This window comes from Lontra canadensis, unplaced genomic scaffold, assembly GCF_010015895.1.
Source record: "Lontra canadensis isolate GAN:19392208 unplaced genomic scaffold, GSC_riverotter_1.0 scaffold163, whole genome shotgun sequence".
In the NCBI taxonomy this organism is placed as follows: Eukaryota; Metazoa; Chordata; class Mammalia; order Carnivora; family Mustelidae; genus Lontra; species Lontra canadensis.
In genome coordinates, this window is record NW_022631157.1 from 415,343 (window position 1) to 443,176 (window position 27,834).

At 57.1% G+C, this 27,834-nt stretch overlaps 1 protein-coding gene across 3 annotated transcripts; it reads right to left on the reverse strand.

The window, feature by feature from the left end:
- Positions 1 to 678: 678 nt before the first annotated feature.
- Positions 679 to 27,630, reverse strand: FOXN1 (forkhead box N1). Of its 3 annotated transcripts, none has more exons than XM_032845334.1 (9): positions 27,569 to 27,630; positions 13,662 to 13,798; positions 12,811 to 13,269; positions 10,367 to 10,477; positions 8,518 to 8,648; positions 7,127 to 7,223; positions 3,512 to 3,719; positions 2,800 to 3,291; positions 679 to 1,312 (listed from the first exon to the last, which is right to left on the reverse strand). In XM_032845334.1, the coding sequence occupies exons 2-9, from the start codon at positions 13,782 to 13,784 to the stop codon at positions 993 to 995; spliced, it is 1,941 nt and encodes a 646-aa protein (XP_032701225.1). In that variant the 5' UTR covers positions 13,785 to 13,798; positions 27,569 to 27,630; the 3' UTR covers positions 679 to 992. The 3 variants fall into 3 exon arrangements, with proteins under 3 accessions (XP_032701225.1, XP_032701223.1, XP_032701224.1); XM_032845332.1 differs by having other exon boundaries at positions 13,662 to 13,793; positions 27,569 to 27,625; XM_032845333.1 differs by having other exon boundaries at positions 13,662 to 13,813; positions 27,569 to 27,602.
- Positions 27,631 to 27,834: the final 204 nt, after the last annotated feature.

Sequence of the window (27,834 nt, forward strand, 5' to 3'; positions counted from 1 at the left end):
CGGCCGCCACACACATCCACTTTCCGCCCCCGCCAGCCTGTGTCAGGCTCCCCTTCCCTGAATGCCCAGGCTGCCTGGGCCAGTGAAAAGTCATTAGTAAGTTGGGAACTAAACTACATGAAGTTCTTCCAGAGAAGGAGTGAGATTGTCGTGCCCTGGAGAGGCCCTTCCAGAGCCCAGGGCTGGGAGAAGAGGACACTCTGAAGTTTCTGAGGGCACGGGCTTTTCCAAACACTTTGTGTCAGAACTGGGCTCAGTTTGGTCCTGGGGTGGCCGTTACCTCTCCCGTGTGGCATTCTGGGGGAGGTCAGACAGAGCAGACACTGAGGCTGGGTGGAGCCTGGCCAGGTGGGTGCCCTGAACAGCAGCCCCCTGGGGGACCCACAGACAACTTGGGGAGAGGCTGTACAATGACTCCTTCCTGACAGGTTGCTGGGATGAAGATGGGAGAATAAATACAGGGTCCTTCCGGGAGAGTACATGCTAGAAGGGGCCAGGCCTGCAGAGAATGCGGACAGCAGAAGAGGGTTTCGGGGTGGTCTTGGATCTCGCACAAGGACCTGGGCCCTCAGCTGTCAGCCACCTTAGAAATGGAGTCAGGCTCTCGGTGATGTAGTTCTGATACTTCTGGATAGTAGGTATGTGGGTGGGTGTGGGTTTGATTTGACTGTGTGTATGTGTGTGCACACATATTATGCAGGACGTAGGTGTGGATGAGTGTGAGCTAGGGATGGTGTGTTCTTTCCTCGCCTGGACACTCGGTCTCTGGGGATCCTGAGTGAGGAGCTGGCTCCCCAGATGGCAGAAATGTGTGAGGGGTGGCATTGGGGGCTATCTTCTGCACCCCCAAGCTGCCAGCTGACAATCAGTTGGCTTGGTGGCTTAGGGGACAGGGCTGGTTTTCCTTCCTTGACCTTTTAGGTGGGCCCGATGTGGGCGGCCAGCGGGGACGTCCAGGCCGGTTGGAGGCCGGAGTGGCTGCCGGGCGTGGCTCAGGCTAGGGCCATGGGCTTGGAGCTGGGGCTGAGGTACACAGACGGGCCGGCAGGGGCCGCGGGGGGTGTGGGCTCCAGCTCCATGAAGGCCGAGTAGAGGGTGGTGAGGTGCAGGTCACCCAGTGCCCCGGAGGCCCCACTGCCGGGTGGTGCCAAGTCGCCGGCCCCGCTGCCTGTCTCTGCCAGACAGGGCCCTGGGGGGAAGCCATGGGGTGGGGGAGGAGGTGGTGGCATTGAAGAGGATGTTGGAGATGAGGTCACCAGTACCAAGGGGTCAAGGGCCAAGCTGTCATCCTTCAGCTGTTCCCACAGGTTTCCTAGTTGGGGGAGAGAACAGGAGTCACCGGGAGGTACCGAGGAACCCTGTGGACCCCCACCCCTTGGCTCTTACATGCTAAAAAGACCATGGTTGGGATGACCTTGACCAGGGAACAGACTGTTGGTACCAGGGAGTTGCTGGAACCCTCCGATTCCTCTGCCATAGCTTAGATGATCTCCGGGGCTCTTATTTTGCAGTGGGGGCGGGGGTAGCCAAGGACTTGAGAGCTGGCCCTTTGGAAGGACGGATGTCTGTACTGTGCACTCCCAGGTTAGCCTGCAGAGGGAGCCCTGGTGCTCTTCCCCCTGGCTTGTGCCCAGGCTTCCAAGGAAGGCAATCTGCAGTCAAGACCAAGAATCTTCTAACAGTGCTCCTCGGGACCTGATGTAGTCCTCCACTGCAGGCCCTAGGGAGAGCAGAGCCTGGAGCAGAGACTCTAGGGAGGAGTCATTGCTGCTACTCCGTCCTCCTCTCTGGGCTGTGGGATCTGCATTGTGGCAGGCCAGGGCCTGGGCATCAGGGCTGCCGGGATGGAGGAAGGGGGTTGGACTAAACCCCAGACTGAACTTGGCTGCTTGGGTTCCAATCCTTAATCTCCTTCTTCCTAGCCAAGTAACCTTGAATAAGTTACTTAACCTCCATGTGCTTTTGTGAAAGGGGTTTAATAATCCCTCCTCTGGTTCTAGAGGCCCAGAGGAGAGGGGACCTGTGAAGCTGATGGTCCCTGGTGAGCGCTGCCCCCACTTCTGGCTACTTCTGGGCTGAGGCTCTAGCCGTGCATTCCTAACAAGTTTACCAAGACCTGGGCTCCAGGACCAGGGGCTCTGTGAGGGTCAGCAGTCTCCAGCTGCCTATGGATGTCCCCACTCACCCCCATGCACCCAGAGGGTCTGAGGCCTGGGTCAGCCACCTCCTCCAAGCCTCCCGGGGCCAGGACCAGGGGCTGGGCATCCACTGGAGTTTAGGTGTGAATGGATGGACTTGGCTGTGTGCAGAGATGGGGCGGACAAGGTGGAATGGACTAGATAGAACCTCTCCCCAGATTCCCATCCTGCAAATCTCTGCAGGGCCTGCCTAGTTCTGGGGTCTTGCATTCTTCCCCGGGGGGAACACCACTCTCCTTCTTCTGCCCTAAAAGATGAATGAGAAAACGCAGCCACCTCTTGGAATGTTCAGATGGGCAGTCGCTCACAGCCACTATTCAATGGCACACTGGACTCTTTTCCAGCTACCTGAAGCTGGGAGTGGTTTGATGATGGGGTCCATTGCAACATGTTCAGGGGTACCAGAAGGAGGGAAGTGGGGGCAAGGACGTCTCTCTTTGCCCCTTGGCACCCCTGGCTGGCTAGGGACTTCTCCGTTTCAACTGACCAGAAACCTGGCAGCTAGCTAGGCCCCAGCCTGGAGACTTGGAGGGAATGGGCCACACCGCCGGACGCACCTCTCCAGCTCTTTCCCACCTTCCATTTCCTGCCCCCAGCTCACCCTGGAAGTCAAAGTCGGTGAGAGAGGGGTTGATGGCATCCAGGTCAGTGCCAAGGTCTCCGTCTGGCAGCAGAGGGTCCTGCATGGTCCTGGCCGGGGAAGGCTCAGCCAGGAGCTTGGCGCTGTGGCTGGGTGGGGTGTTGGCGGGCAGAGGCGAGTCCTGGGGTGTGCCTGGCTGGGCCCGCAGCTCCAAGTGCCCATCCGGCTGTGGGAACAGCGGCTGCGGAGGTCCGGGAGGGGGCAGGCCCGGTGAGAGGTGCGAGTATGTCTGCCCATAGCAGGAGGACACGTGTCCCCCAAGTAGGTCCTGCAGGGCATTCTTGCCGGGAATGGGGCCTGGAGCTGGGTGGATGGAGTGCAGTGGCTGGGAGAGCCCAACTGGAGGGGCCAGGGGCCGGATGGGGCCTGAGCTGGTCAGCCCAGGGGGTGGGCAGCCCAGCAGTGGGGAGCCCAGCTTCTCCCTCTTCTCTCCAATGAGGCTGTCCAGCTCTTCTGCGAAGGCCCGAGAGAGAAGAGAGATGGACACCGTGAGACCTCCCTTTCCCCACAAGCCCTCTCCCCAGCCTTGGAACCACTCAGACCTTCACTCATTGATAAGTTCTCTTTGCTCAGCTTCTATCCCTCTCTCCCTCTCCCCCTCCCCTCTACTGTCCCCCTCGCCCTGCTCTTAGGTGCACCACGCCCTTCCTTGCATTGCCCCCCAGCCTCTCACCCGGCTTGGCCATGCTCTTGCGTACGGCGATAGGGTCTTTCCTCTTCCACTTCTGCAGCTCCTCCTGCATCTTGTCGATTTTGGCCGGATTGAGGGCCCACAGGCAGCCCTTGCGAGAGGAGCTTCCCGATTTGTTCTCTACCTTCTCAAAACATTTGTTGAGAGAGAGGTTGTGGCGGACAGAATTCTTCCAGCCATCGGGCGCCGTCTGCCGGAGCAGAGCAGGACAAGGTCAGGGTCAGGGTCAAGTAGCCAGAGCCAGGTCTGGGCTCCAGAAAACTCCTTTGCCCTCTGGGCACCTAATTGCCACCCATTCCGGGGCTTGTCGTCCTCCTCAGCACCCAGCCTGCGTCTGGCACCCTTCCGGGGTGGGGCAGGGGTGGGCAGGAACCTTGGCCGCAAATTATTTTCACCTAAAATCTGCCTTCATCCCCACCGCTGGCCAACCCTTCTGAGGACTGTTGAGGTGATTCGTATAGGGAGGGCCCGTTCCCTGTCTGGAGCTGGACCACTCCCCCTGGGTCTCCAGGCCTGTGCTCCGACCCCTGTGCCAAAAGCAAACTCACAACACCCAGGTCTCCCCAAGGAAGCTAGGAGATGATCCTTTCCCCAGGGGCTGCCTCATCCCTGCTTGGGCAAACCCTGGAGGGAAGAACGATGGGTGAGGTCGTATTTGGGTGTGTGCCCGTGTCGCATATATGTTGTGTGTACAGCTGGGTTTTGGAGAGAGAACGAGGTGTGTGTGTGTTGGGGGGGGATTGGCTATGAGTCTGTGTGTGCTTGTGTCCCTAAATATGTCTCCCTGGTGTAGCCAGTCTCTGGGGTGTGGGCCTGTGAGTTCCTTTGAGTGCAAGGATGTGAGTGTGAGAAAGTCTCCCTGGGTGTGTGGGGGGATCCATGACTGTATGTGGGTGTGAGTGTTCACATGAGTGTACGGGGGCCCCGGTGGGGAGGCCAGCCCTCAGGTGGGGAGTGGGGGGGGCTCGTGCCAACAGAATAAACACCCATTAGGAGGCCCGGTCATGCCACCAGTGCAGTAATTGTGCCCAGGGAGGGTTGTAAAAACCATTAGGCTGACTCAGTGGGGTGAGAGGCGGTGGCGGGGGTGCCAGTGGGCTCCCCCCATCCCCCCACCTCCAGCTCTGTCCTAGCCTCTGTGACAGTCCTAAGCCCAGCAGTGGCTGACGGGTGGGGAGAACATCGGCTCCAGCCAGTGGGGCCCCCACACCCTCAGCCCCCGTCCCTTTTCCCTTTCAGCTTGCAGTTTCTGCTTAATGAGGGGCAGCCACGCCCTCCTCCCCGGCTCACTTGCCCCAGGGAGCAGCCGGGCTGAATCACGCCCCGCAGAACTGGGTCCTGATGCCAGCGTCACGGCAAGTCACTGGCAGGAGCTGCTGGAGTCTTTCCCAGGGGCAGCTGGCTGGGGGCAGGGGGCTGGTGGAGATGACCCCCCTCAAGGCTTCTGGGGTTCTGGAGGAAGGATTCTCGAGTCACCAGACCGGTCAGCTTGGGATTCACCTTCAACTCCCACGACAGTCCCTACTAGGAGTCAAGGCTGTGTCGCCTGATGGACAGAGTTAATGTGCACTGGGCCCTTTTATGGGCCCATAAATCTGTGACTTTGGGATGCCAGGGCACCCCCCACACCCCAGCCACTTCCTGTTTGGAAGAGGGATGGTCGGCAGTAGCAATTATGCCCAGCGGCTGGACACTTCCCCGGTCCCGTAGCCCTGACTCATGGGGCTACAGGACGCCCACCTCCACTGCCTGGGGCATGAGAGCTACCCACCCTAGGGTCCACTCTGTTCTTGTTGGGAAAAATGACCCTTCAAATGGAACGTGAGCGATAAAGGGGGCTGGCCTTAGGTAGTTCAGAGGGGAGGTGTCAGAGTTGGAGGGAATGGATGAGCCAACTGGTCCAACCTGACCATTTTACAGATTGGGAAACTGAGGTCCAGGGAAGAAAGGGCCTGGCCCTAGATCACACAGAAGACAGTGACAGAGCCCGGACTCCAGCTCTGTCCCCTTAGGAAGGGCCCTGCCCAGGTCACCCTATAGAGCTGGCTTCACTACTGGGGCCCGTCCCATCCTCACAGATGCTTTCTCTCTGAAGTCAAATGTAAACTCAGGAGTGAGGGAGTGATGCAACTGGCTAAGAACAACAACTAGAACAAAAAAAAAAAAGTTGTTAGACCTCTTCACTCTTCAGCCCCATAAAACAGGGATTACACGGCTCCCAGGAAAAATAATTAAGCCAGGAAGATGAGATGCAGGGAGGGGCTGGGGGGCAGGCCAGGAGTTGGCAGGGAGGAAGGGCTGAGAGGAACAGGGCAGGGCCCTCACTTCCCTCTCTCTGGCCTGGCCCTTTGAAGCCCTATATAGGACCCTCCAAAAGCTTTGGGGTTAGGGAAGCTCTTGTCTCAGGATCTGTCGGGATATAGGGACAGCCCTAGATATTGGCTTTGATGCTTTTCAGATCTCGGATACAGCTCCCCTCCCTCCTCCTCTCCATTCCAGAATCTCTGGTGGATGACGGTACTTCCCCATTCCCTGGCCAGACCATGCTGGCCATCTGACCCACTCCTCCTTTGATCACCATGTGGCAAATTCAAGCTTGTTGGAGTATCGGGTTCAGATTATCCTCAGGCGGGACAGTTGGGAAGCCAGTGGGGCTAGAGACCACCTTCCGGCTGGTGGGAGCTGAGTTCTGGACCCGGGCCTCAGCTCCCACCTTTGGCCTGGCTTGCAGATGAGATTAGATCCATCAGAGTAGAGACCTCAGAGAAGACACTCCTCACATACAAGCTCTGATCTCCCTTGCACCCACCCTGGAAGCAGAGGTCTGTGCTGGAGGGTATGAGGGCACATGCCGAGAACAGAAGTGGGTGATGTGAAGCCAAACAGCTTGAGCCACCAACCCATCCCCCCTGTTGTGTGACCTTGAGCAGGAGGAATACCCTGTTATGTGTTTGCCTATCTGGAGAGAAGGGCATCTGTCCCACCTCTAGGGAGGGAATCTGATAGAAGCCCCTTTTGTGGATGACAGGAACTAGAGGTTGCACATAGGAAGGTCAGGTGAGCCACCGAGTTCCCTGAGACACTTGAAGACCATGAAACCCACACCCTGCTTTCTGGCAGCCCTGCTGCAGAGCCTGCCACCCACAGGGACAGATCTTAATCTCTCCCTGGAAGGCAACGGGTCCTGGGGTCCCAGCCTCCCCTGCCCCCTGGCTGGCTAGAGCGCTTACTCTGATCCTTCTAACACTACAGCTTCCTGGAGTGCAGGCATGGGACAGCCTCTCATTTCTTCCCTAGCTCTCTCTCTCCCCACTTGGGGCAGGTGGAGGCTTCTTGAAGCCCATCAGGACTGACATGTCCGCTTTCCACCAGCATGAGGTCAGATTCCAGCCTGCTGTGCAACCTTGGGTGAATGGCTCGAGCTCTCTGTTCCTGATGCAGAACTCTCTCGAGAGGAAGTGTGGAAAAGAGGAGGCAAGTTCTCTCCTGGTTTTCATTCTAACCCGTGCTCTACCTTCCCGCTGAACCTTCTGGTTCAGAGAGGCCTGTCTCACCCAGGACTCGGGGTGGGAGGATTTGGGTGGATCTTGGGCTCACCTTGAAGTAGGGAAAGTGCTCCGTCATGAAATTGTAGATCTCACTGACAGGAAGGCTCCCCGTTTTACTGTTCTTAAGGGCCATGAAGATGAGGATGCTGAAGGCAGAGAACAACCTTGAGGGTTTGAACTTCTGAGCAGACAGAGAGTTTCCCCCTGACCTGCCCCTCCCCACCCCCTGCCTGCCCTGGCTGGAGTAGTTGAGGAGAAATAATCTGCTGTGGATTTAGGTGAGAGGCTCTATGAAGTTGAAAGGAGAAAGGATGAGAAGGTGTCCACTGACATCGGGAATTACTGAGATACAAAGGTCTTGTGGAATCTGAGAGATCAGGCTTGTCATCCTGGCCTGGCCACTTACTAGCTGTGTGACCTCGGGTGAGTGCCTTAACTTCTCTGAACCTCAGTTTCCTCAGCTTTGAAGTAAGGAAAGTAATAGCTACCTCAGAGTTGTGAGGATTAAGGATGATGCCTTGAATATAGAAGGCACTCGTTAAATGGAAGCTGTCATTACCAGTCAACCCTCAGCCAACTGCATGCTGAAGGGATGCAACTATGGTTTCTTGAGCCCCTACAGTGTGCCAAGCGTATTCTCTTACTAATCTTCCCAAAGGCCTGAATCTTGCTGTTCTTTTTTGTTTTTTCTTAAACAGAGAGATTAAGGAACTTGCCTGAGGTTCACAGCTAGTCAATTCAAGAGCCTGGACCTGAACTCTGTTCTGTTGGCCTCCAAGGATGGGGTGTGCTTTTTTCTGTGCCCCACCCTGCCTCCCACAAACCCCTTCTCTGTGCTCGGGGCTGCTGTTTGAGTTCCTTGTCCTTCCCTGAGCTTGGACACTGGCTGATGACCTGATCCCATGTGGGGCCTGGCACACAGAAGGTCAGGTGTCACTGTGGATGGGAGGAATGAAAGCTCAGGAGAAAGGTGTCCTAGATGGGCTGGGGGTTGTGGGCTTGGCGCTTATAACCCCAGCCCCAACCCTGCAGGCGCTGGCTGCCTGAGCTGCATCTGTAGACCTCATCCCTCACTTATTTCCAGGAGAACTTTGGGGGTTGGTCTTTGCTCTGTCCCTAGGGCCGAGCCTCCCTCCTCAACTCTCAGTCAGATGCCCTGGACCCCATGAGGCCAGAACTTAGGGGGCCCAATCTCAGGGCACCAGCCTCTGCTGAGCAGAGCCTCTGACATAGCTCCACAGGGTCAGACAAGATCAGAGGTGATCTAGTCTATCCGCCTGCCCCCATTCAGGAATCTCCTCTCCAGCATCTTCTCGAAGCCTGCTGGGTATGATTTCCAACCTCTGCCATCATCTTGTACCTTGAGGATTCTGTGCATCAGTTTCCTCACTGGTCCTCTTACCCCTCTGCCTTCCACCCCAGGGGGGTCGGGAAACATACCTGTAGGAGTAGATGGGTTTGGGGAAGAGAGGCTGGTGCCCATCCGTGCTGGCCTGAGGTGCGATCCGCTGGTATGGATAGTGTGAAGAGCCCAGGTAGGGAATGGGGTAACCACCACCACCTGGTGAGTACTGTAGGGGTCAAAGGGGCAGATGGTTGCCATGGGAATCCCATCCCCCACAACCCATTCACATACATCCAGAGAGAGAGCTGAGGCTAGATTCTTCTCTCCCTGGTTACTGGCTCCAAGAGCAGAGCCATCTGAGGGGGCTGGCCAAGGGCGTGGACATCTGAGGGCCTCTGAGGAGATCCCCATCCCCAGATGTGAGATCTCAGAGGCCTCAAAGCTCCTCTCCTCCAGTTCCTTCCTCTAGGCCATCCAGGTCCTCCGGTTGCCATGGCGATGGGGAAGCAGCCCAGCTGGGCCAGAGAGTGTGAGGCCCTCCAGACCTCCCCTCCATTTCCGGGAGCAGCTGGGTCGGAAGTGGGGTGTCCAGGCCGGGCACTCTTTTGCTGGGCACTGCCACATTTTATGAGTTTCAGTGGCTCTTTGAAAGGGCCGGTCATGGTGGTGGGCAGGTGGGGGTAGGAGGTGGTTTTACGGCAAAGGGAGTGGCTGCGGTGCCAGGGGTGGTGTTTTATGGGGGTAAAGGGGGTAGGAGACTCTGACTCCCCCATGTGCTCCGGGCTGAGGTGCTCTTTCCAGGTCACCCGAGAGACACTTGGTGCCTGAGTCACCCTCTCTGCAGCCTCTATAAAGCCCTGGGTGCGGCCATCTTGTTGGGGGGGGGTTGCGGAATGCAGAAGGCATCAAAGCAGGCTAGGCACGGTGAGGCCACTTGAGGTCTGGCAGCCCCTGAACCCTGCTGCGGCTCTGTCCCTGATGGGCCAGGCTGCCTCGGGGAACTCCCTGCCCCAGGTCAGACTCCGAGCCTCAGGAGGGCTTTAGCCATTCTAGCTGGGCTCCTTGTGGCAGCGAGGATGACCCCTCCTGGTCTCCCTTGGCGCCCCTCCATCTCTTTCTTGCCTCCCTCCCTCACGGCAAGCAGTTCTGACCACCTCCCCCATGGCACCCTCCCCCCGCAATGTGCCTGCCTCCCTGGCTTGGCCAAGATCAGGGCCAAAGCTAAAGAGCCGGGAGTAGAACCTGCTCCACAGGCAGGGCCTGTCTCAGCGCCAGGCTGCAGGTGGATGGAGCTGGGCGCTGGGCAGCCACTTGCTCCGTCTTGCCCGGTGACTCCTGGGATCTGCCTGGCAGCTCTGGGGCTCTTTTCTTTCTCTTTTGTAAAAACCTGCATCCCATGCCAGTGTGGGGCAATTACTTGGCATCCTGGCCATATCGGAGGAGCTGAGGCTGGGCCGTGGGGTGGGAGAGAGGAGAAGGGCCAGAGATGATGGGGTCATGGAGCCTTCCAGGTAGGAAGTTCCCCCAACCTCCATGCCTGGTCCTACCCTGTCTCGGTGAAAGGGAAGTTAGGGGACAGGGCTCCATAGTAAGACAGTGGCAGACCCAGGCGGGAGCCCATTGTTGCCTTTCTGCTCAGTCACCCCACACATTGCTTTTCTCTTGGCCCCTGTCTTTGTTGGGCTCTCCTCCTCTCTCTCTTTTTGGTTCACATCTGGGCCATGCCCCACTCTCAGCCCCACTCTCTTTCCTGAGACTTTCCGTCTGCAATTCTCAGATGAACCCCACCTCCTCCTAGAGAAGGGTGATTGCTTCCTTCCCCAGGGGGCCCTGGACTCAGGCGGCCCCTCCCTGGGGATGCAGACATGCACACTCACATCCATGCCTCATACCATCACACCTCATACCACATAGTATCCTAGGGCCCACCTGTCCCTGACCCACCTGATGGAAGGGGGGCTGGGAGGGACAGTACAGGTGCTGCAAGGGGGGCTGGTAACAGTACATCCCAGGGCCGGTCTCCAGAGCTGGGGGCTTGACCTTGATTTCTGACCCCTGCTGGAAGGCAAAAAAAACAGATGATCAGGTGAGGCCTTGGTTTTCTTCCTCCCTCCCTTCTGCGGCTTTGAAACTTATACGAAAGCAGCCTCTCCTCTGCTTGCCCCAAAGCTTAGTCCTAGAGATCAAATGGAAAACAGAGAAGGTCAGGGATTTTTTCTGAGGGAGCTCAGCAGGTTAGCCGTGGAGCTGGGGCTGGGATCCCTACCCCGCACCTCACTTCAGGTGAGAGGCAGAGGGTGAGCTGTCCGGGTCGGGGTTGGGGGAAGTACTGGGGGAGATTTGACAATGGTCACAGTGAGGTGGGGTGGGGTCAGAGATCTCTCTGGAATAGCGTGAAGATACAGGGCCTGATCCCACACATCAAGCCTGGCTTGGGGTCTGCTCGCTTTCAGAGCTGCAAGCCTCCTGGAACAGGTCTGTGAAGGACACCTGAAAAAGTCCCGCTCTAGAATTCCCACTGCAGAGCCCTAGCAGGGGGAGCACAGGAAGTGGCCAGACAGGTTGGCCCAGCTGGTGACCCAAAGCCTTGCCCCTTCCTCCTTGGCAAAGCGCAGAGGAGCTCTGGCGGGCTCCTTGGAGATGGTCGATGAGTCCTCCCCAGTCTATCTCCCAGCCATCTTCAACTCAAAGGCCTTTGCTGCCTGCTCCGGGGAGTCTCCCTCATTGCTGGTCTGCTGGAGCCCCATGGCTGTTTTACCCTGGCACAGAGAATCCATAGCTGCTGGCAGCCAGGCTCTGGCTTTCCATGGGAAGTGAGCTCCCCAGGGGCCTCCAGAGTCTAGCATGGGGCTCTACCCTGAGTAGAGTCAGAGGGAGTGCACAGCTAGGTACTGGAAGGTGAAGAAGCCCACTCTTCCTGGGCTTCCCGGGGGCCTGGGGAGCCAGCATCTGGGCCCCGAGGATCGAATCAACTGTCAGCTCTTTCTGGATGTGCCCTGGGGTTGCTGATGCAGAGATAGCCATAATCATAGAATCTCAGGCCTGGAAGGGCCAGCAGCACGAGGTCCAACCGCCTCATTTGGAAGATGATGGGGCTGAGCCCACAGAGGGGAAGGGACGTGTCCGAGGTCACCCTGTGAGTCGACCAGCTGGCTGTGATTCTCTGGGCCCAAGCCCCTCTTCACTGCGCAGGAGGGAAGGGAGTGGGCTCAAATCTCAGCCTCACTTCCTATAGGGCCAAAGGACACCTTGGGAAAGTCACTTGACTTCTATGGAATGTCGGTTTCCTCAGCTGCAAAATGGGGATTGTGGGAAGTCTTTCGAGGATTGTCGTGAGGATTAAATGGGCACTTGAGAGAAAGCCTCTGGCACGATGCCTGGGGGCTTGCAGCGAGTGGATTTGGGGGGCAGTAGCTAATATGACACCCTCACCATGAGTGACTGTCACGTTCAATGGGCCTGAGGAGAAGCCATCCAAAGGGCCCCAGAACCAAGGGTCCTGTCTTGGCCACTACTGGTAGGTATCCAACCCCTTCAGGCTTTGTCGGGGTGGCTTGGGGATGGAGTGGGAGCCTGTTTGAGAATAAGAGGTGAGGAGAGCTGGTGAGCATCTGAAACAGGCACATCCCAGCCTGAGCCCACTTGTGCCCACTATCTCAGGGAGCTCCAAATCCCCCTTGAACTTTTCTCTTCCCAGGGCAACAAAACTAGGAGGCAGTTCCTCTTTTTACATGAGGCCCAAAGAGGTTAAGTGACTTGCCCAAGATCACACAACTAGTGGGTATGACTGTGGAAGGACATCCCCACTTTCCAAGGTGCTTTCAAGGTATTTCTATGAATATACCCAGGCCCCCCTCTCTGGGCAAAGAATAGGGCCCGGAAGTGTCCTCTGAGAAACCAGAAGCCCTCTCTCAACCCATGTACGCTGATGCTGGAGAAGGAATCCTGTGCTCTGTGGCTCCTCCCTAAACCCTTTTTCTAGGTCTCTGGAATGTGTCTTTCTTCTCACATTTGCATATGGGCGGGTAGGTCTGGCTGGGGATTCTTAAACAAACAGAGAAGTCACACTCGGGAATCCTGACTCAGGAACCTCTGGGAAGCTGCCAGCTTCCTTAGCCTGACCTCCTGCCTCCCCTCACCTTGGCCCCTCCATGGCCAGGGCAGGTCAGCATCACACACCCCACCCCCAGATGACCTGGAGGCCAGAAGAAAGCCGAGACCCCAGCTCTCTGAGCTTGCTGCTTCCCTGGCGCCCACAGACCCTGAGTCCAAGATGGGGAAGGTCTGGGAAGGGAAGGAGGAGTTTGACCTCAGAGGACTCATCTTGGGCTTCTGGGAATTAGGACCCCTCGGGGAGGGTGGGTTGCCCACTGGCCACTGGTACTCACCAGGACTTGGGGGCTGTGCTCTTGGCTGGGATAGGGGAGCCCGTTGCTCCAGGCCTCTGCTGAGAAGCCAGGCAGGAAGGCCTCAGCCTCCCCGACATCCACGGGGATCTCCTCGAAGGCCTCCAGCGCCCCCGGGGTCTTAAAGGAGTGTCCATCAAGGGCCAGGGCGGTCTGGGCCTCAGGGAAGACGTCCTCATGGAAATGCCGCTTGTATGGGTGGTAAGGCCCATGACTGCCCTTGAGGAAGCGCCCAGGGCTGCTTGCTGGGCCCTCCTCAAAGCCGAAGCTGGGGTACTTGTCTGAGGGCGAGAGCCGGAAGGGGCCCGGGCCCGGGCCAGCTGGGCAGTGGACTTGCTCGGGGCCTGGTGATGCGACGCTGGGGCTCTGTGGGGGCAGTGAGGGTGCCCTCTCTGGGGGGCCGTCAGGCACAAATGATGAGCAGCTGAAGCCGGCAAGCTTCTGGGGTGGACAGAGGGTAGAGAGCCTGTGAGTAGAGGCTGGACCAGGACCCTACTCTGGGCTAGGGTAACGGGGTCTGCAGCTGAGCTCTGAGGGACTCCCAAATGATGGAGGAGACCTAGACTTCCCTTGGAAGCCCTAATCTGATGAGGGCACTCTGCTCCTGGATCTGAGGTACCCCAGGTCAGAGGGATGCACAGCCCTGCCCTGGGAAAGCCCCAGACAGAAGGGATAAGCAGAGGTGGGGATCCGAACCCTCTGGAGCTTGGAGTCACTGGGTAATTTACTCATTGCTGGAAGGGACAAGGCAGATCCCAGGAGGTGCCCTGGGGTAGGGGGGACTGGTCCAGCTGCTGCTGGGCTGTGTTTGGGCCCAAGTGGTGGGTACTTACGTTCTGTGAGGCGGGGGAGCCTGGGAGGCCCGGTGCCTGCATGAGGTCCCCCTGGGGCTCGCCCTCCAGTCTGGCGGGGCCGGGCAGTGTGGCGTCAGACTGCGGCGGGAGTAGCGACACCATCACCCAGTCCTGGCCTCGAAGAAAGCCGGCTGTGATGAGAGTGAGGACCAGGGTCCTGGGGTGACCAACCCCAAGCTCACACCCTCTACTCCCACCCCATCCCTGGGCTGGTGCCCTCACTCTAGCCGGACATCTGGTAAGACAGAGAGAGAGACAGACAGACAGGCAGAGAAATAGACACAATGAGAGACACACTCGAGACAGAAGGAAGCAGATAAACTATGAGAGACAGAGGAAGGAAGCACAGAGGGAAGACTGGAGAGAGAACAAAACACACCAGGTGGGAGACCCCCTTACCCCCTACCCCAACCCCCTTCCCCATGAGGGAGAGCTGGCTTCTCTGGAGCTCAGCTGCGGATGGTCCCCTCAAGACACTGACTCTGGCCCCTATCTCCCAGAGAGGGACCGGACTAGGTGACTATTGCCAGCTGCCTCTGCACAGGGCCTGAACAGGTGGCTGGTCTGGAGAGAAGGGGGCTGGAGAGAGTGGGTCAAGCCCCGACCCTCACACTTCTCATGCTGCAGGTGACCGAGCCCTCCGTAGAGGTGGGACCTGTCACCGATGCCACTTCAGGGACTGGCATGCCCAGTGTGCCCCTGGGGACTCGAGGGGACCTGGCCGCCTGGTGGTCCTGTGAGCCTGGCCTGGCCCCGGGGTGCCACCACTGGTCCACTGGGCGATGTTCGGCACAGGCTGTTCCTCCTGCCGCTTCCAAACTGCCTCTTGTACCTATGTATACGAGAGGCCCTAACCTCTTTTTTTTTTTTAATATTTCAATTTTGGGATGCCTGGGTGGCTCAGTCGTTAGGCGTCTGCCTTTGGCTTGGGTCATGATCCCAGGGTCCTGGGATCGAGTCCCATGTCGGGTTCCCTGCTCAGTGGGGACCCTGCTTCTCCCTCTGCTCCCCCTGCTTGTATGTGTGCTCTCTCTCTGACAGGTGAATGAATGAAATCTTTTAAAAAAATAAATTAAAAATTAAAAATTTAAAAGAAATTTCATTTTTAAGTAATCTCTACACCTGACTCAGAGCTCGAACTCACAATCCCAAGATCAAGAGTCACATGGTCCAGTGATAGAGCCAGCCTGGCGTCCCCAGGCCACTGCCCTTTCTGAGTTTTGGTTTCACTATTTGAAAACTAGGGCCTCACAGTAGATGATAGTAGATGATAGCTTAGGACTCTTTCAGCTCCTACTTCTAGAAGTACAGAGCCTTGTCCCCGGCATACCCCAGAGGTTGAGAGGACTTAGGTCCAAGCCTTTCCTTGCTAGCTGTGTCAGGGAAGCTCTCTGAGCTTCGACACCATCATCTATAGAGCGGGGAGAGAGGTAGGGCCTCCCACCGAGGAATGCTGTAATAAAGGAAATAACACACAGGAACCCTTTTGCACAATACCTAGCATATCCTAAGTGCTCTCCAGATGCCTGCTCTCGTTATTAATATCCTTATTAGTTCAGCTTTACTATTCTCACCCTCAGCTTTCTGCCTTCCTTCCCCACCACCTGCCAAGGATAGTTCCTCTGGAATGTTCTCCTCTTTGCCAAGCAGTCTCAGATAAAGCCTGCCATTGGCTGAGGGCCCGCTCTGGGCTGGCCTCTGTGTAAGCGATTTGGAAAGTTTTCTCATGGGTTTGTCAGAAAAAAAACATAAGGAAGGTTTAAGCCCACTTTACAGCTGAGGAAATTGAGGCTCAGAAGTGTTACACGGCTTGTCCAAATCACACAGCAAATCCTTAATAGAGTCAGTATTCGAACCCAGCTCTGTTCGCTGGGTTCCTCGTATGGTTTTTTCATTTGATGGGGGCCAGACTGAGTGTTGGCTGAGCTGGGGGGGCCAAGCAACAAGAAAAGCCTGAGGTTCACACTCACTCCCTCCTACCCGAGACCTCTGCCAAGCAGATCAGGGTAATTGTGCATTTCCCAGACTGAACTCTCTCGGGAGTGCCCTGGGGGACCCAAGGGTGCCCAGCCTAGGATCCGCATGCCAGGGAGGCATGAACTGTCTCCTCCCTTTGCTTGGGGGTGCCGTGAACAAGGAAGGGAGGGCATTTGCCCCAAGTCCCTCCAGGGATCAGTGGCAGAGGGGGCTAGTAGCTGGGGTCCAGGTGGGGGAGGTGTGGGGAGGCTCTCCCGCCCCTTCAAGAGTCCCTACCGCCCCTTCTCCATGTCCCGGCACCCGCTCAATCATAATGCTAAATGCGGCGTGACCAGGGAAGCGCAGAGCTGGCCGTAACTGGACACCACAGCGGAGCAGGCATGGGGCCCGGGGTACAGGGCAGCCCATCTCCGGCTCCGCATGACTGACGGCCCACACCCCACCCCCTCCACTGCCGTTCCCTGGACAGTTCTGGGACAGCCAGGGCCTGCCTGCCACGCCTGGATGTGGCCCAGAGCTGCTTTCCCAAGCCTCCTCTAGCACCTCCAGAGGTGAGGCCAGGGCCCTTTCGTCTCCTCCAGGTCTTGGGCTTTGGAACCCATGGGGGGGTGGTGGTTGCTCCCCTCTCCGAAGGCAGAATGGTGTGTGGTTAAGAGCAAAGGTTTTGGGTTTGGTCCAAACTGACTTTGAGTCCCAGCTGTGTCACCACCTGGCTTCTCGATTTTGAAAAAAACCCTGTAATTCTTTGTATCTTGTTCCTCTGATGAATGGGGCTTGTGGGCCTATCTCCCAGAGTCGGATGAAGGGAGACAAGGTGTGTAAGATGCCCGGCCCATAGCAAACCCTCAGGGACATGTGTCACGCATTTGGCCTTACTGACCCAGGACTCTGGTTTCCCCGACGGTCCTGCGACTTCGAGCCTGGCAGGCCTGGGGAGATTGGTCAATGACCCCCCAGGAGGCAGCTGCCCTCTCTGCCTGGCCTTCACTCAGCCTGGCCTCCGGGGGCTTAGATCCCAACTCTGCTCCTCTGAGATGTGAATCTGAGCAGGCTGCACCTTGGCCCAACCTTCCCGGAAGGCCCCCTAAAGCCTCTGCCCCACTCCCACACTTGCATCAGCCTCTACGTCCCAGGATATCATCTGGAGGCCTGGCTCACTTCCTGATCTCAGAGACCTTAACTGAAGGCTTTAGTTCACACACAGCTGTATGATGCACATGGACTTGGCCAAGCCCCATAGACAGGCTTAAAACCAGGGAGTGTACACAGAGCTCAGAGGCCCACTGCCCTGGAATGGTCCTCCTGCCGAGCTTCCTCTGGGTTGGTTTTATGAGGGACCACTCCTGACTCAGTGGTACCCTTTTGGTCACCTCAGCCCAGACTGTTTTACAAATGAGGAAAGGAGGCCCAGAGAAGAGGTTCGGTGACTTAGCCTAAGACCACACAGCCCCTGAAAGAGGAGGTCCCTTGACAAATGCATCCAAAAGAGGCTGGGCAGGGGTGCCTGGGTGGCTCATTTGTTAAGCATCTGCCTTTGGCTTGGGTCCACGGTCCAAGGGTCCTGGGATAGAGTATCGCATTGGGTTCCCTGCTCAGCGCGAAGCCTGCTTCTCCCTCTCCCACTCCCCCTGCTTGAGTTCCCTCCCTCGCTATGTCTCTCTCCATCAAATACATAAATAAAACCTAAAACAAACAAACAAACAAAGAAAAAACAAAAGAGGCCAGCCTGTGGGGCTTTGATTGGTGTAAATAGGGGGTCCTGTCCAGCACAGGAAGGAGCTCACTGTTGGGTAAGGGAGGGGGCTGGGCTGGTCCCCGACCCCTCCCTGGAGTAGCCTTCAGTGACCCTGAGGTTGGATGATCTAGTTCAGAAGCTCTAGGGCCAAGATTGAATCTGAATCCCAGGAACTGCGGGACTTCGGTTGGGCAAGGTGCTTCACTTCCGTCCCTGGGCCTCAGTTTCCTCATCTGTAATAGAGGGCTAATAATACATACCTCTCTGGAGGGTTAGATGAAATATTGCTTGTAAATAGCTTAATGCATAGTACATACTCAATAAATAGTAGCTATTAGTAATAATTAGCAGTGGGGCAGAGTTAATTTAAAGCATGAGCTCTGGGGGTGGGGGAAGGAGGACTCCCCCTTCTGTCTCCATGGCATCATCCCCCAGCACTGGTGGAGGCTAAACTTCCCTCCCCTTGACTCTCTGCCCTCAGAGATCATTCCAGCTGTCCCCCTGTGGTAGATGGAGCCAGGGTCCGTAGAAACTCCCAGGGAAGGTGGGGGGTGGGGAGGGCTGCTCTATTGCTTTGGGTCTCTCAGGAGGCTTCACCAATGCCTCCAGTGTCCTGAGGCTGGCATCCACATTCAGAGGGAATCTTGGAGTCTAACCTCTATCCTACCTGCTTTTGTTCCAAGGAACACGATGGGGTGTGTGTGTGTGTGTGTGTGTGTGTGTGTGTGCAAATAGCAGCAAACCCATGGGGGAGGTCCAGTCAGCTCACCTCCTCTCTCAGATCCCAGCAGCTACCAGAAATGACTGCCATGACCCTGCTGCTTAGTGTGGGCTCCCCCGATCCACAGCCTGCCCCCTTCCTGGGCTGAAGCTGGGCCAGGGATCTCAAAGGCAGACTGTACCCTGAGGTCCCTTCTACTGTAAGGACGACCGACCTACCAACCAACCGTCCTCCTGACTCTCCATCTATAGAGCACCCTGCAATTTACAAAGCTCTCGTATCTGTCATCTCCCTCGTTCTCCCTCTGCCCCAGAGGGTAACAGGCAGTGGTGTGCTAGAGACAGCTACTGTGGCCTTGCAGGAGCCAACTGTGCCCACATCTTTCCAGCTCCCCGTTCTGTCAAATCAGACTGGATTGGCCATGGTGTAAGCATTTACTCATGGACATTAGCAAACACTACAAATCAGAGACTTTTTTGGGGGGTGGGAGTGGGAGGAGCTCGTTGGTGAACATTGACCAGCACAGCACCAGGAGAGGGGGCAAGGTCATTAACCCCATTTTTCAGAGGAGAAAATTGAGGTCCAAAGAGAGGAAGGGCCGTGCCCAGCGCCCTACAGCTAAAATTGAAAATCCCATCTCCCGAAACTCTGGCCACAGGACCCCCAGCCACACCCCCAAACACACAATAACCCTGACCAAACAGGGTCTGGAGACCAGTTCAGTAGCTCAGCATCCTGTCTACCCTCGGTTCTCTAAGCTACCTCTCCTCTGCCCATGACCCTCAGAGAGTCTCGGGGCATGGCTAGGGCTGGAAGGAGACTTGATCTTCCCTGGGCTCAGAGGGAAGGCAGAGCAGAGTCCCTGCTCCCTAACCTGCTTAGGGAGCACGATAGGAAGAAATTCCCCAGAAAGCATGACAGCAGGGACAACAAGGAGCATCACTGCGTCCTTGGTCTGTGCCCTTCTCACAAACAGCCAGGCCCTGTGCTCCCTCTACCCAGGACAACTCCCCACTTCTCAGAGACCCTTCTCCTGGTGCCTTAGAACTCAGGCAGAAGAGACCGTTTGGAAGAAGTGGAAGGCGGAGGACCCCCTGTTTGCTGATTGTGTGACCTTGGCCAAGTCACTTCCTCTTTCTGTACCTCTGTTTCCTTATAAGTGCAATGAGGGGTCGCAACCATTTGCATCTGATGTTGCTGACACTGGTCCTGCCTCCAGAGGGGCCCATGTCCAACGAGCTGTCAGCGGGGCCTCGCCTGTGCCCTGCCTCCCTGAGGGACCTCCCTGTAACTGGAGGGAATTATTATACCCCAGAAGAGGATTTATTATCCTCATTTTATAGACGAAGGGACTGAAGCTCCCATTAACCCGACTTACACGAGTTGGCCCAGCTACCAAATTATATGACCCCCCCACCACGCCAGGATTCACACCTGGGCCTCAGAGCCTGTGTGCCTAACCATGACACTCCCCGGCCCCCACTCAGGGACCCCTCAGCATCCTCGCTCACACCTGGGAGCCAGAGTGGTGGGCTGGGGGCAACGTTGGAGGTTCCCCTGGGAGGGTTTGTCTGTCCCCGCATCCTCTGTGGGCAGCTGAGTCACAGAGGACATGGAGGGCCCTTCCTGGGCTCTCTGCACACTCCCTCCCACTGGGCAGCCTCCCGCCCGCCCTTTATGAGCGGGGAGGAGATGGTAGAGTTCCGCCTTAATGGTTTCTGTCACTGGCTGAGGCAGCATGTTTTATGAGAGGTGGGGCCCGGGCCTGGGCCTGGTGCTGCCGGTGGCCCTACCCAGGGCTCCGCCCTCCCGGCCACTGGGAGGGGGCCCCTGGAGCAGCTCAGTAATTACCTAGCTGGGGGAGGCCATGAAGGGCCCCGGGGCTGCTCCCAAGGCTTGAGCACCCCAGGATACTGGGAGTGCAAGCGTGCCAAGAAGGAGGGAGTTTCTCCATCCTCTTGTCCCATCCAGGTTGGGGGTTCTGAAATTCTGGCCCCTCTGGCTCTTCACCCAGCCTCAGTTTCAGGAAAAAGTGTCAGCTGCCCTGAGCTCTGATTAAAGTGCTGTGAGAGGCAGCCTAGGGACAGAAAGAGCAGGGGGAGGAGTGGAGAAGAGCAAACAGCAATAGTGTCCCCCTCATGGGATGCTTTCCTCAAACCTAAGCCAAGGACACCTGCCACTGAACCATTCCCATCCCCCAAGACAGAGCTGTCCCAGAGCCTCTGCAGTTGTTCCCCTGCGGCTGGAAACGGACTGGTCCTAGACTGGGACTCGGTGCGCCCATCCTGAGACATGAGCCCCAGACATGAGCCCCCTTCCATGTCTGGGGCTGACCTGGAAGTTCTTCCAGATATCTAACCATAGTCTCCCTTGTCATCTTAGTCCTCCTGCCCTGTTCTTCCTGCCATCCACCAAGGGATCCTCCAGAGGCAACCAACTCATCCCTTCTCCGGGGTGGGTCCCAGCCTTGCTGTGGATGCCCGACTCCAGCAGCTTCCTATTTCCCCCCACTCTCCTTTGACGGGCATCCTTTCCTTTCCACCATCCCTGGCCACCTCTGAACAGCTTCCCATCTCTCCGGCCCATCCCCAACCCTGCCACCCAGCTCTGGCCTCAGAGGAGCTGAACCCAAGCACTCACAGTGGGCTCGGGGCCATGGCCACCATCACGGCTTCGGGGAGTCATTCAGCCCAGCAACACCCAGGGAGCCTCCATCGAGGTATAAATACTCCCACATGCCTGGACCGGCCCCCTGCCTGAGGGCTGGGGCGGGGCTGCCTCCCCAGGCCAGGCAGGCAGGTCACGTGCCCCATAAATGCCACAGGACCACAGGCCCTTCCTGGCAGCCCTGGGGAGACCAACTGGGGCCTGACTTTTCTAGATGGATGGACGACGGAAGGATGGATGCAGTCTACAGGTGAACGGATGGACAGATTGATGGGTGGACTGATGACTGGATGGGAAGCTGGACAGGTGGATAGATGGACAGATGGAGAGACAGATGGATGAATGGATGGGGAACATCCCTGAGGATGTTCATTTGGTAAATGGGAAGAAAGGGATGCTTGGTTTTAAGGAAATAAGAAATGTCACCCTTCATGCTCCTATCCATTCCTTTTGAGACACAATTCTTCCCAGGACCCCTTTTCTCCTAGAAAAGACTGTCCACCTAGTCAGAGTCCACTGGATTTAATGGGTTCTCCCTACTCCTTAGATGCCCCTTTCTGGAGACCAAACACCCTAACCCCCAGAGATCTTTTACTCTTACTCTTGAAGGTCATTCATGGTCTACCTTTTCCTCCCTCCTGCCTACTCCGGAGTCCAGGCTCTGCAGCCGTGAGCCCACTCCAGATCTTGCTCCCAGAAGCAAGGTCAGCTTGCTCACCAAGGTTAGTAGGAAGAGGAGGAGGAAAATTCTCAATTCCAAGAACATGAGCCCCTTAGATGGGCAACTTAGAGAGGAAGGTGCCGCTCCCCTCTACCTTCCCTCAGGGGTTTTTATTTATTTATTTATTTTTTAAAGATTTTTAAAATTTATTTGTTCGACAGAGAGAGAGAGAGAGAGAGATCACAAGTAGACAGAGAGGCAGGCAGAGAAAGAGAGGGAGAAGCAGACTCCCTGCTGAGCAGAGAGCCTGATGCGGGGCTCCATCCCAGGTCCCTGAGATCATGACCTGAGCCAACGGCAGAGGTTTAACCCACTGAGCCACCAAAGTGCCCCCCCTTCAGGGGTTTTTAAAAGCATAATTGGGTCTGATGGTGAGAACAAGCTTGGCAAGGGACTCGTAGATAGACAAAGCAACCCGGAACCACTGGGGGCTTGACAAGAGAGCTGGGCTCCTGGAGGGTGGGGACTCTTGCCTGCTAAAGCCCCCCAGGGGGACCAGCGTGCAGAAAGCAGTGTTCTGAGGCCCCAGATACTGATTTCCGGAGAAGCAAGTTCCTTCTAAACCTCAATCTTCCCAGCTGTGAAAGGGGCCAAAGAGCGGATGGTGAGGTGGGGAGTGATGGAAGGAACAGGAGGATTTTTCACAGATTATGAAATATGGCCTCATTCTCCCTTATGACAAGCTTCCTCCAGCCATGCATGCTGTCTGAGGAGGTGGAGGAATGGGCGGGGGGATAGGATCCCATTGCCAGCCTCTACAGCCCAATTAGCTCTACAGACAGTCCTATGTTCAGAAGTCCCCCCATAAGAAGTCACTCAGTGAACCTGTCGTCCCGTCTCTGGCATCCTGCGGGCCTCATGGATAATGGGCTGAGATGCTGATGGGCTACGGTGTGATTGTCAGACGAGCATCTGAGCTCGGAGACTGATAGGGATGACTACAACCTTGTTTTGCCTCATCCCCCTAGCCTGGCCATTGTCATCTCAGAAGCCCCCGGCCGCTCCACCAAGCCCCCTGTTTCCTCCCTGATAGGGAGTCCTTCTGACCAAAGACCCCAGAAGTGTTCTTTCCCAGCTCTGCCATCAGCATGGGCTAGTGCGGCCATGAACCTCAGTTCCTCCTGTATTAAATGGGATCATCTTTGCCCTACATAACTCTCTTGGCTATCCCGGAGACTGACTGAGGACTCGGAAAATCAAAATGGTTGGAGGAAGCTAAACTGACATCCCTTTTTTTCTGGGGCTCCTGCTTCCTCCCCTGAGGTCCTGGGCCCATGGGATTTCAGGAAAGGGTTGGGGGCTGACATCATTCCCCCTTCAACCATTGGCCCTTCCCAGGGTGTTCCCGTGGGGGAAGGTAAGAGTGCTCCCATTCAGTTGGTGGGCCCTCTTTGCCTACCCACCCTAGTGGGGGCTCAGGACCCCCCACCCTCCCTTGGGCCAGGGGCCTCTTGTGCTCTGTACATTTTCAGAAGGCCTGCTCATTATTACCAGCCTATTATCACGGGTATGAATTCTGTCACCACTACTAATAATACAGATCTAGTACCAGACAAATTCTTCAGGGTGTGGCCCCTCCCCCCACGTCATCCAGAGCCCGTGCTCACTCCTACAAGGTGGGCAGCAAGCTAACTGCTTGAGTTTACCCAGCTGGAGAGAAAAGAGCACGGGAGGGCCCACCCAGCCAAGCCCTTCTCCATCTGACAGATGAGGAAACTGAAGGGATTGTGGAAGGGGTTGTTCTCCACTACTCGGGTATCTGGGCGTGGTTCTTCCTCCAGGCTCCCCCAGGCTGGGTGAACACTCACTCCCTTGTGCATCCGAGGAGAAGGATGCAGAGAAGCAGTTCCTTCTGGGGGTGTTTCTCTGAACACATCTAGCTCGCGGGCTCCAGCCCTCACCTTTCTCCCCTGAGCATCCCCAGGTCCACCCCAGGGCTTGGCATTGTCAGCCCAAAGAACCTTCTCTCCAAAACCCTTCCCACCTTGGAGAGATTGGGCATGCTCATGGGAAGGCTCAGAGAGGCTGAGCCTCCTCTCCAAAACCACATGCTCTGGGGGACCCCACGTGGGCTCCAGCCACCCCTCCCGGAAGGAGCCAGGGATGTCTCTGACGGTGAGCCCTGCTGCCTGGGCTCTGCTAAGATCACTCTGGCTCTGCTAAGGGGGAGTCTGATCCCTGGGTTTTCTGAGCTTGGTGATGTGTGTGTGTGTGTGTGTGTGTGTTTGTGTGTGTGTGTGTGTGTGAGCACATCCGATGGCTTCCAAGACTGACGGACTTGTGTAGTGTGGGACATGGCTATGGAATTTACAAGTGTAGGTGGACTCCAAGTGTCTCCGGGCAATCCAGCTCCAGGGACACGCCCCATGCTTGGTGTGTGTGTGTGTGTGTGCGTGTGTGTGTGTGTGTGTGTGTGTGTGTTGGTGGCCAAGCCGGCTGTCATTTGTCAGAAGCAGTAGTTTCAGGCCAGAGGAGCAGGGCTTCAAGCTGACTGATGAACCATCTTCCCATGAGCCCAGGGTGGAGGTTAGGGGCAGACCTCCCAGGGGGATCTCTGGTTCTTGGGGGGGGTGCCCACGCCAGTGAGCTCCCAGAGTAGCCAGGACAGCAAGGGTTCCCTTTCTTTCTGTGACTCACAGCTGGCTCTCGGGTCAAGTTTCTTGAGCGATCACGATTCAGCTAATTCTCTCTCCGGCCCCATTAATCTGAGCTGACTAAGCAAGAACCACAGGCAGGGTAGAGACCCAGGGATGCTCACGACAGCAGTCGTTCCTAAACAACCCGGCAGGCTTTCTGGCTTCGGCTTCTGTCCATCTCTCCACTTTGGGGCCAGCCATGCCTAATTGGATTGGTTATACTTGAGGCCCCCCAAGAAAGCTTGCTGCTTCTTCCCTCTGGGGCCCTCTGGGCGTGTCTCTCCAGCTTCCCCCTCGCCTGCCACCCACCTGCAATGCAGAGAGGTCCACCTGAACATCAGACCTCAACTCGTCTTGTTGCACTTGACCTCATTTTTACTGTTTGGCCAGCATCCAGCCTTGAAGGCCTGGACAGGCTCGGGAAGTAGAGGACTTCTCCGGGGATGACCCCATCCAGTCCTTTCTGTTCTAGTGGCATTGCTCTGGGCTTTTCCTAAACACTGGAGAAGGGTGAGGACATGGCAGGACCTGGTGAGGATGAGGCTGAGGGGTGTTGGACTTTGAGGGAGATCTCTGGTGCACAGAGAGATCCATTCCAGGGAGGTGGGGATGGAAGACGGATTTGGGGTTGAGGATGGACGTGGGGCTGAGGAGGTGAGGTAGAAGGGGAAGAGAGGGATGGGATTGTGGAGACAGAGGTGAAACTGGGGATGTGGGTGGGAGTGGAGGTGTTAGGGGGAGGCAGGGGTTAAGGCTGGAGATGGGCACAGAGATGGAGGAAGGGGCAGTAAATCGGAAAGACCAAAATTATTCAGGGATGCTTGATGCTTCTGAGATGCACTCTCCCAGAGGTTATCTTGTCATTTCCCTGCTCCTGGGCACGTTGCCAGCCCAGCCACACCCATCCCAGATCAATGGTTGCCTCTCCACTCAGGAAACCACCTCCTGTGGTCACACAGTCCAGCCAAATTCAGTTTATGACCCTGAAACATGTCATGAAGTCCAACGTCCATCTCTCCTGTTTGCAGAAGCCAGTCTCGGCTTGCTGGAGGCCCCCTGCAGGCCTAGCCGGGGTGGTGGACTGTGATGGGGAAAGGAAGAGGGGAGGGCATGCCTGTGGGACCCCTGTCCCTTGCCTCCCTCTGTAGTAGGGGGAGATTAGGGGAGGCGGGCAGAAGTGGCTCCCAACAGCCCCATCTCATCAGAGTGTGGGGTTGGAGAGACCACTAGAAGGGCAGTGGGGCCGTCCTTCTGTCCTTTCCCGTATACCAGGTCTCTGGAAGTTTCAATGTGCCTTAGTAACAGTCTCTAGCCATATGCTTGGGCCCTGTGCATGCAGTGGGGTTTTGCTCTGCAAGAAGACACAAGCTGGAAGGAGGGAGTTAGACATCAGGGAGGACTTCCCGGCTGTGAAGGATGGACAGAGCCCATGGGAAGGAAGGCAGATGGGGCTCTCCTTGGGGGCTAAAGAAAGGCCCTCCCTGAGACTAGGGTGTGGGTGGGGGCTGGCATCCGACAGCGTCCTAGAAGGCGCGTGTCCCTGGTGGGCTTTCCCCTCTGTCTTTCACTTCCTGAGCCTTCTCCACTTCTCACGACGAATGGTGAAGGCCATTGGTAGGGGGAAAGGTGGTGGGCTCAGTTTGCAGATGAGACAAAGATAGGGGGAGCAGGGACCCCCCATCTTTCTCTCCCCTAACTGAGAGCAGAATTGAGAGGATTCTGGGGCTCCCTGAGCCCCTGGGAAATGAAGTCCTCTGAGAACTCCCTGGCATTCCCGGGAGAACAGGTTCCTGGCCCTGGGAGGTGAGTGAGGCGCCGGGCCTGGGGGGCCAGCATGCCTCAGCAGGCCCCGGAGCCGGGAGCTGAGCTCCGCAGAGGCACCACGGGCGGGGCTGGGTGGGGAGCTGGGAGGACATGCGCCTCTCCCCATGGCACCATGGGCCCTGAGGATCCCGAGTCTCCCCGGCCTCAGCCCGCCTCTGGTCCTGTCTGGGTCCCCACACAAGAGAAGGTCTAGGACAAGAGGTGCCACATCCCCCATCAGTGGGGGATGGCCTCCTACGGCCTGTCTTGTGGGTCAGGCAATGACCGAGGTGGCAAAAGGACCTGAGCCAATCTCTATGGGGACAGGTCTGGAGCGCAAGGCCATCCTCCAGTCAGCCCAGAGAAGCTGGGTCTCATCAGTGGGGGAAGGCCAAGGCTATGGGTCAAGCAGAGCAGTGGAGACTTCCTGACTTTGACGGAGCTGTGTGAGCCTCCACCTGCAGGATTAGAAAGAGGAGGGCAATCCCGACTGGCATGGGACTTAAGCGGCATCGGGGCTGGGAGAGGGATGAGGGGACTTCTCTGGCCCGGGTCCTGTTCACCCAGGTCCTTTCCCGCTGGCCAACTGGGTCTGGACACAATGCACACACAAACGTACACATATTCCCCCACACCAATGTCCACCCCACGCTCGTAGGTGCAGAGAGAGCAGGCAAACACGCCCACTTGTTAGAGTCTGTGCTTTATCTAACTTGCTTCTTTGGACATTTAGGGAGGGCCTGGGGGACTCCCCGGGGAATGCCAGAACCTTACCTGATCAGGTGGGGGTGGGGAGAAGCTGTGGGAGCCAGAGGGGGCTTCTTGCTGCTCCAGCCATTTCCCTAAGAGCCTTTGCTTGCCAGACTCCCAGTTCTACCCTTCAAGGGTCCTAGAGCTGCCTGCCCATCCCAGGTCTGCTCGCCAGACCTCTTGATCACAGAGGTCTTGAGGGAGGGAGGTGTTCCTAGACCTCTGGGGGATTCTGCCTTGAGCTCCGCATCCGCACTGGCCACAACACCTGTTTGCCACCTGTTTGCTTCTCCACCAGCTGTGCCATCTCCTTTCTGCATCCCAGGCCTCCCTCCAGCCCCCAGGCGTCCAGACCCCAGCCCAAACCGCCCAGAGACATTAAGCGATGTCTGGATCAACAGAGCCCCTTGGCATCACCCAGGCCCCTGGAGCTGGGATCTCCCCTGTCCCCCAGAAAGCCACTACAATTGAGAATCTGCCTCTCCGTCTTTCAGCTCTAGTTTTCCGGTCCTAGTATTGCCGAGTCCTCATTTCTCCCCAGCACGGGGGTGGCTCAGCCCGGCCTCTCCAGCCACAGAGCCACACACAAAATCCAGCCAACCCCAGAACCACAAGCCCTACTACAGCGAGAAGGGTTGATGTTAGGCAGCCTGGGACAGGGACGAGAGGGAAGAACACGAGGGGGGTGGTCCTCTTTGTCCTCCAGGCACTCACCCCGCTTCCTGAGTCTCCCTTCGGCTGCAGTGAGAAGATGGGGAGCACCCAGGGGCTCCCAGCCTCTCCCAGGGCCCGTTAAAAAGGCAAACTCCCCCCCACACACCATGCTCTGGCCCTGTCTTGGCCTCCACGGCTGACTTGGGACCAGTCTCCTCTTACCTGCTCAGTGAAGCAGGTCGGCGTGGGGGCCCGGGTCTGGGGGGCCAGGAGCTCCGTCCGCCTGTCAGTCCGTCAGCTTGGCCGTCCTGGGTCTGTGCTGACATCAGGTGAGGGGAGGCAGCTGCTGGGTGAGCCAATAATTATGATATCAGCTTCCCCTTGCCCCGAGGGGCTGCTGCCAAAACGGGGAGAAGAGCGAGGTGACTAAGAAGCTCGTTTGCTCCTTGGCTCTCGTTTGACAGGTCCCGGCTCCTGCGCCCGCCCCA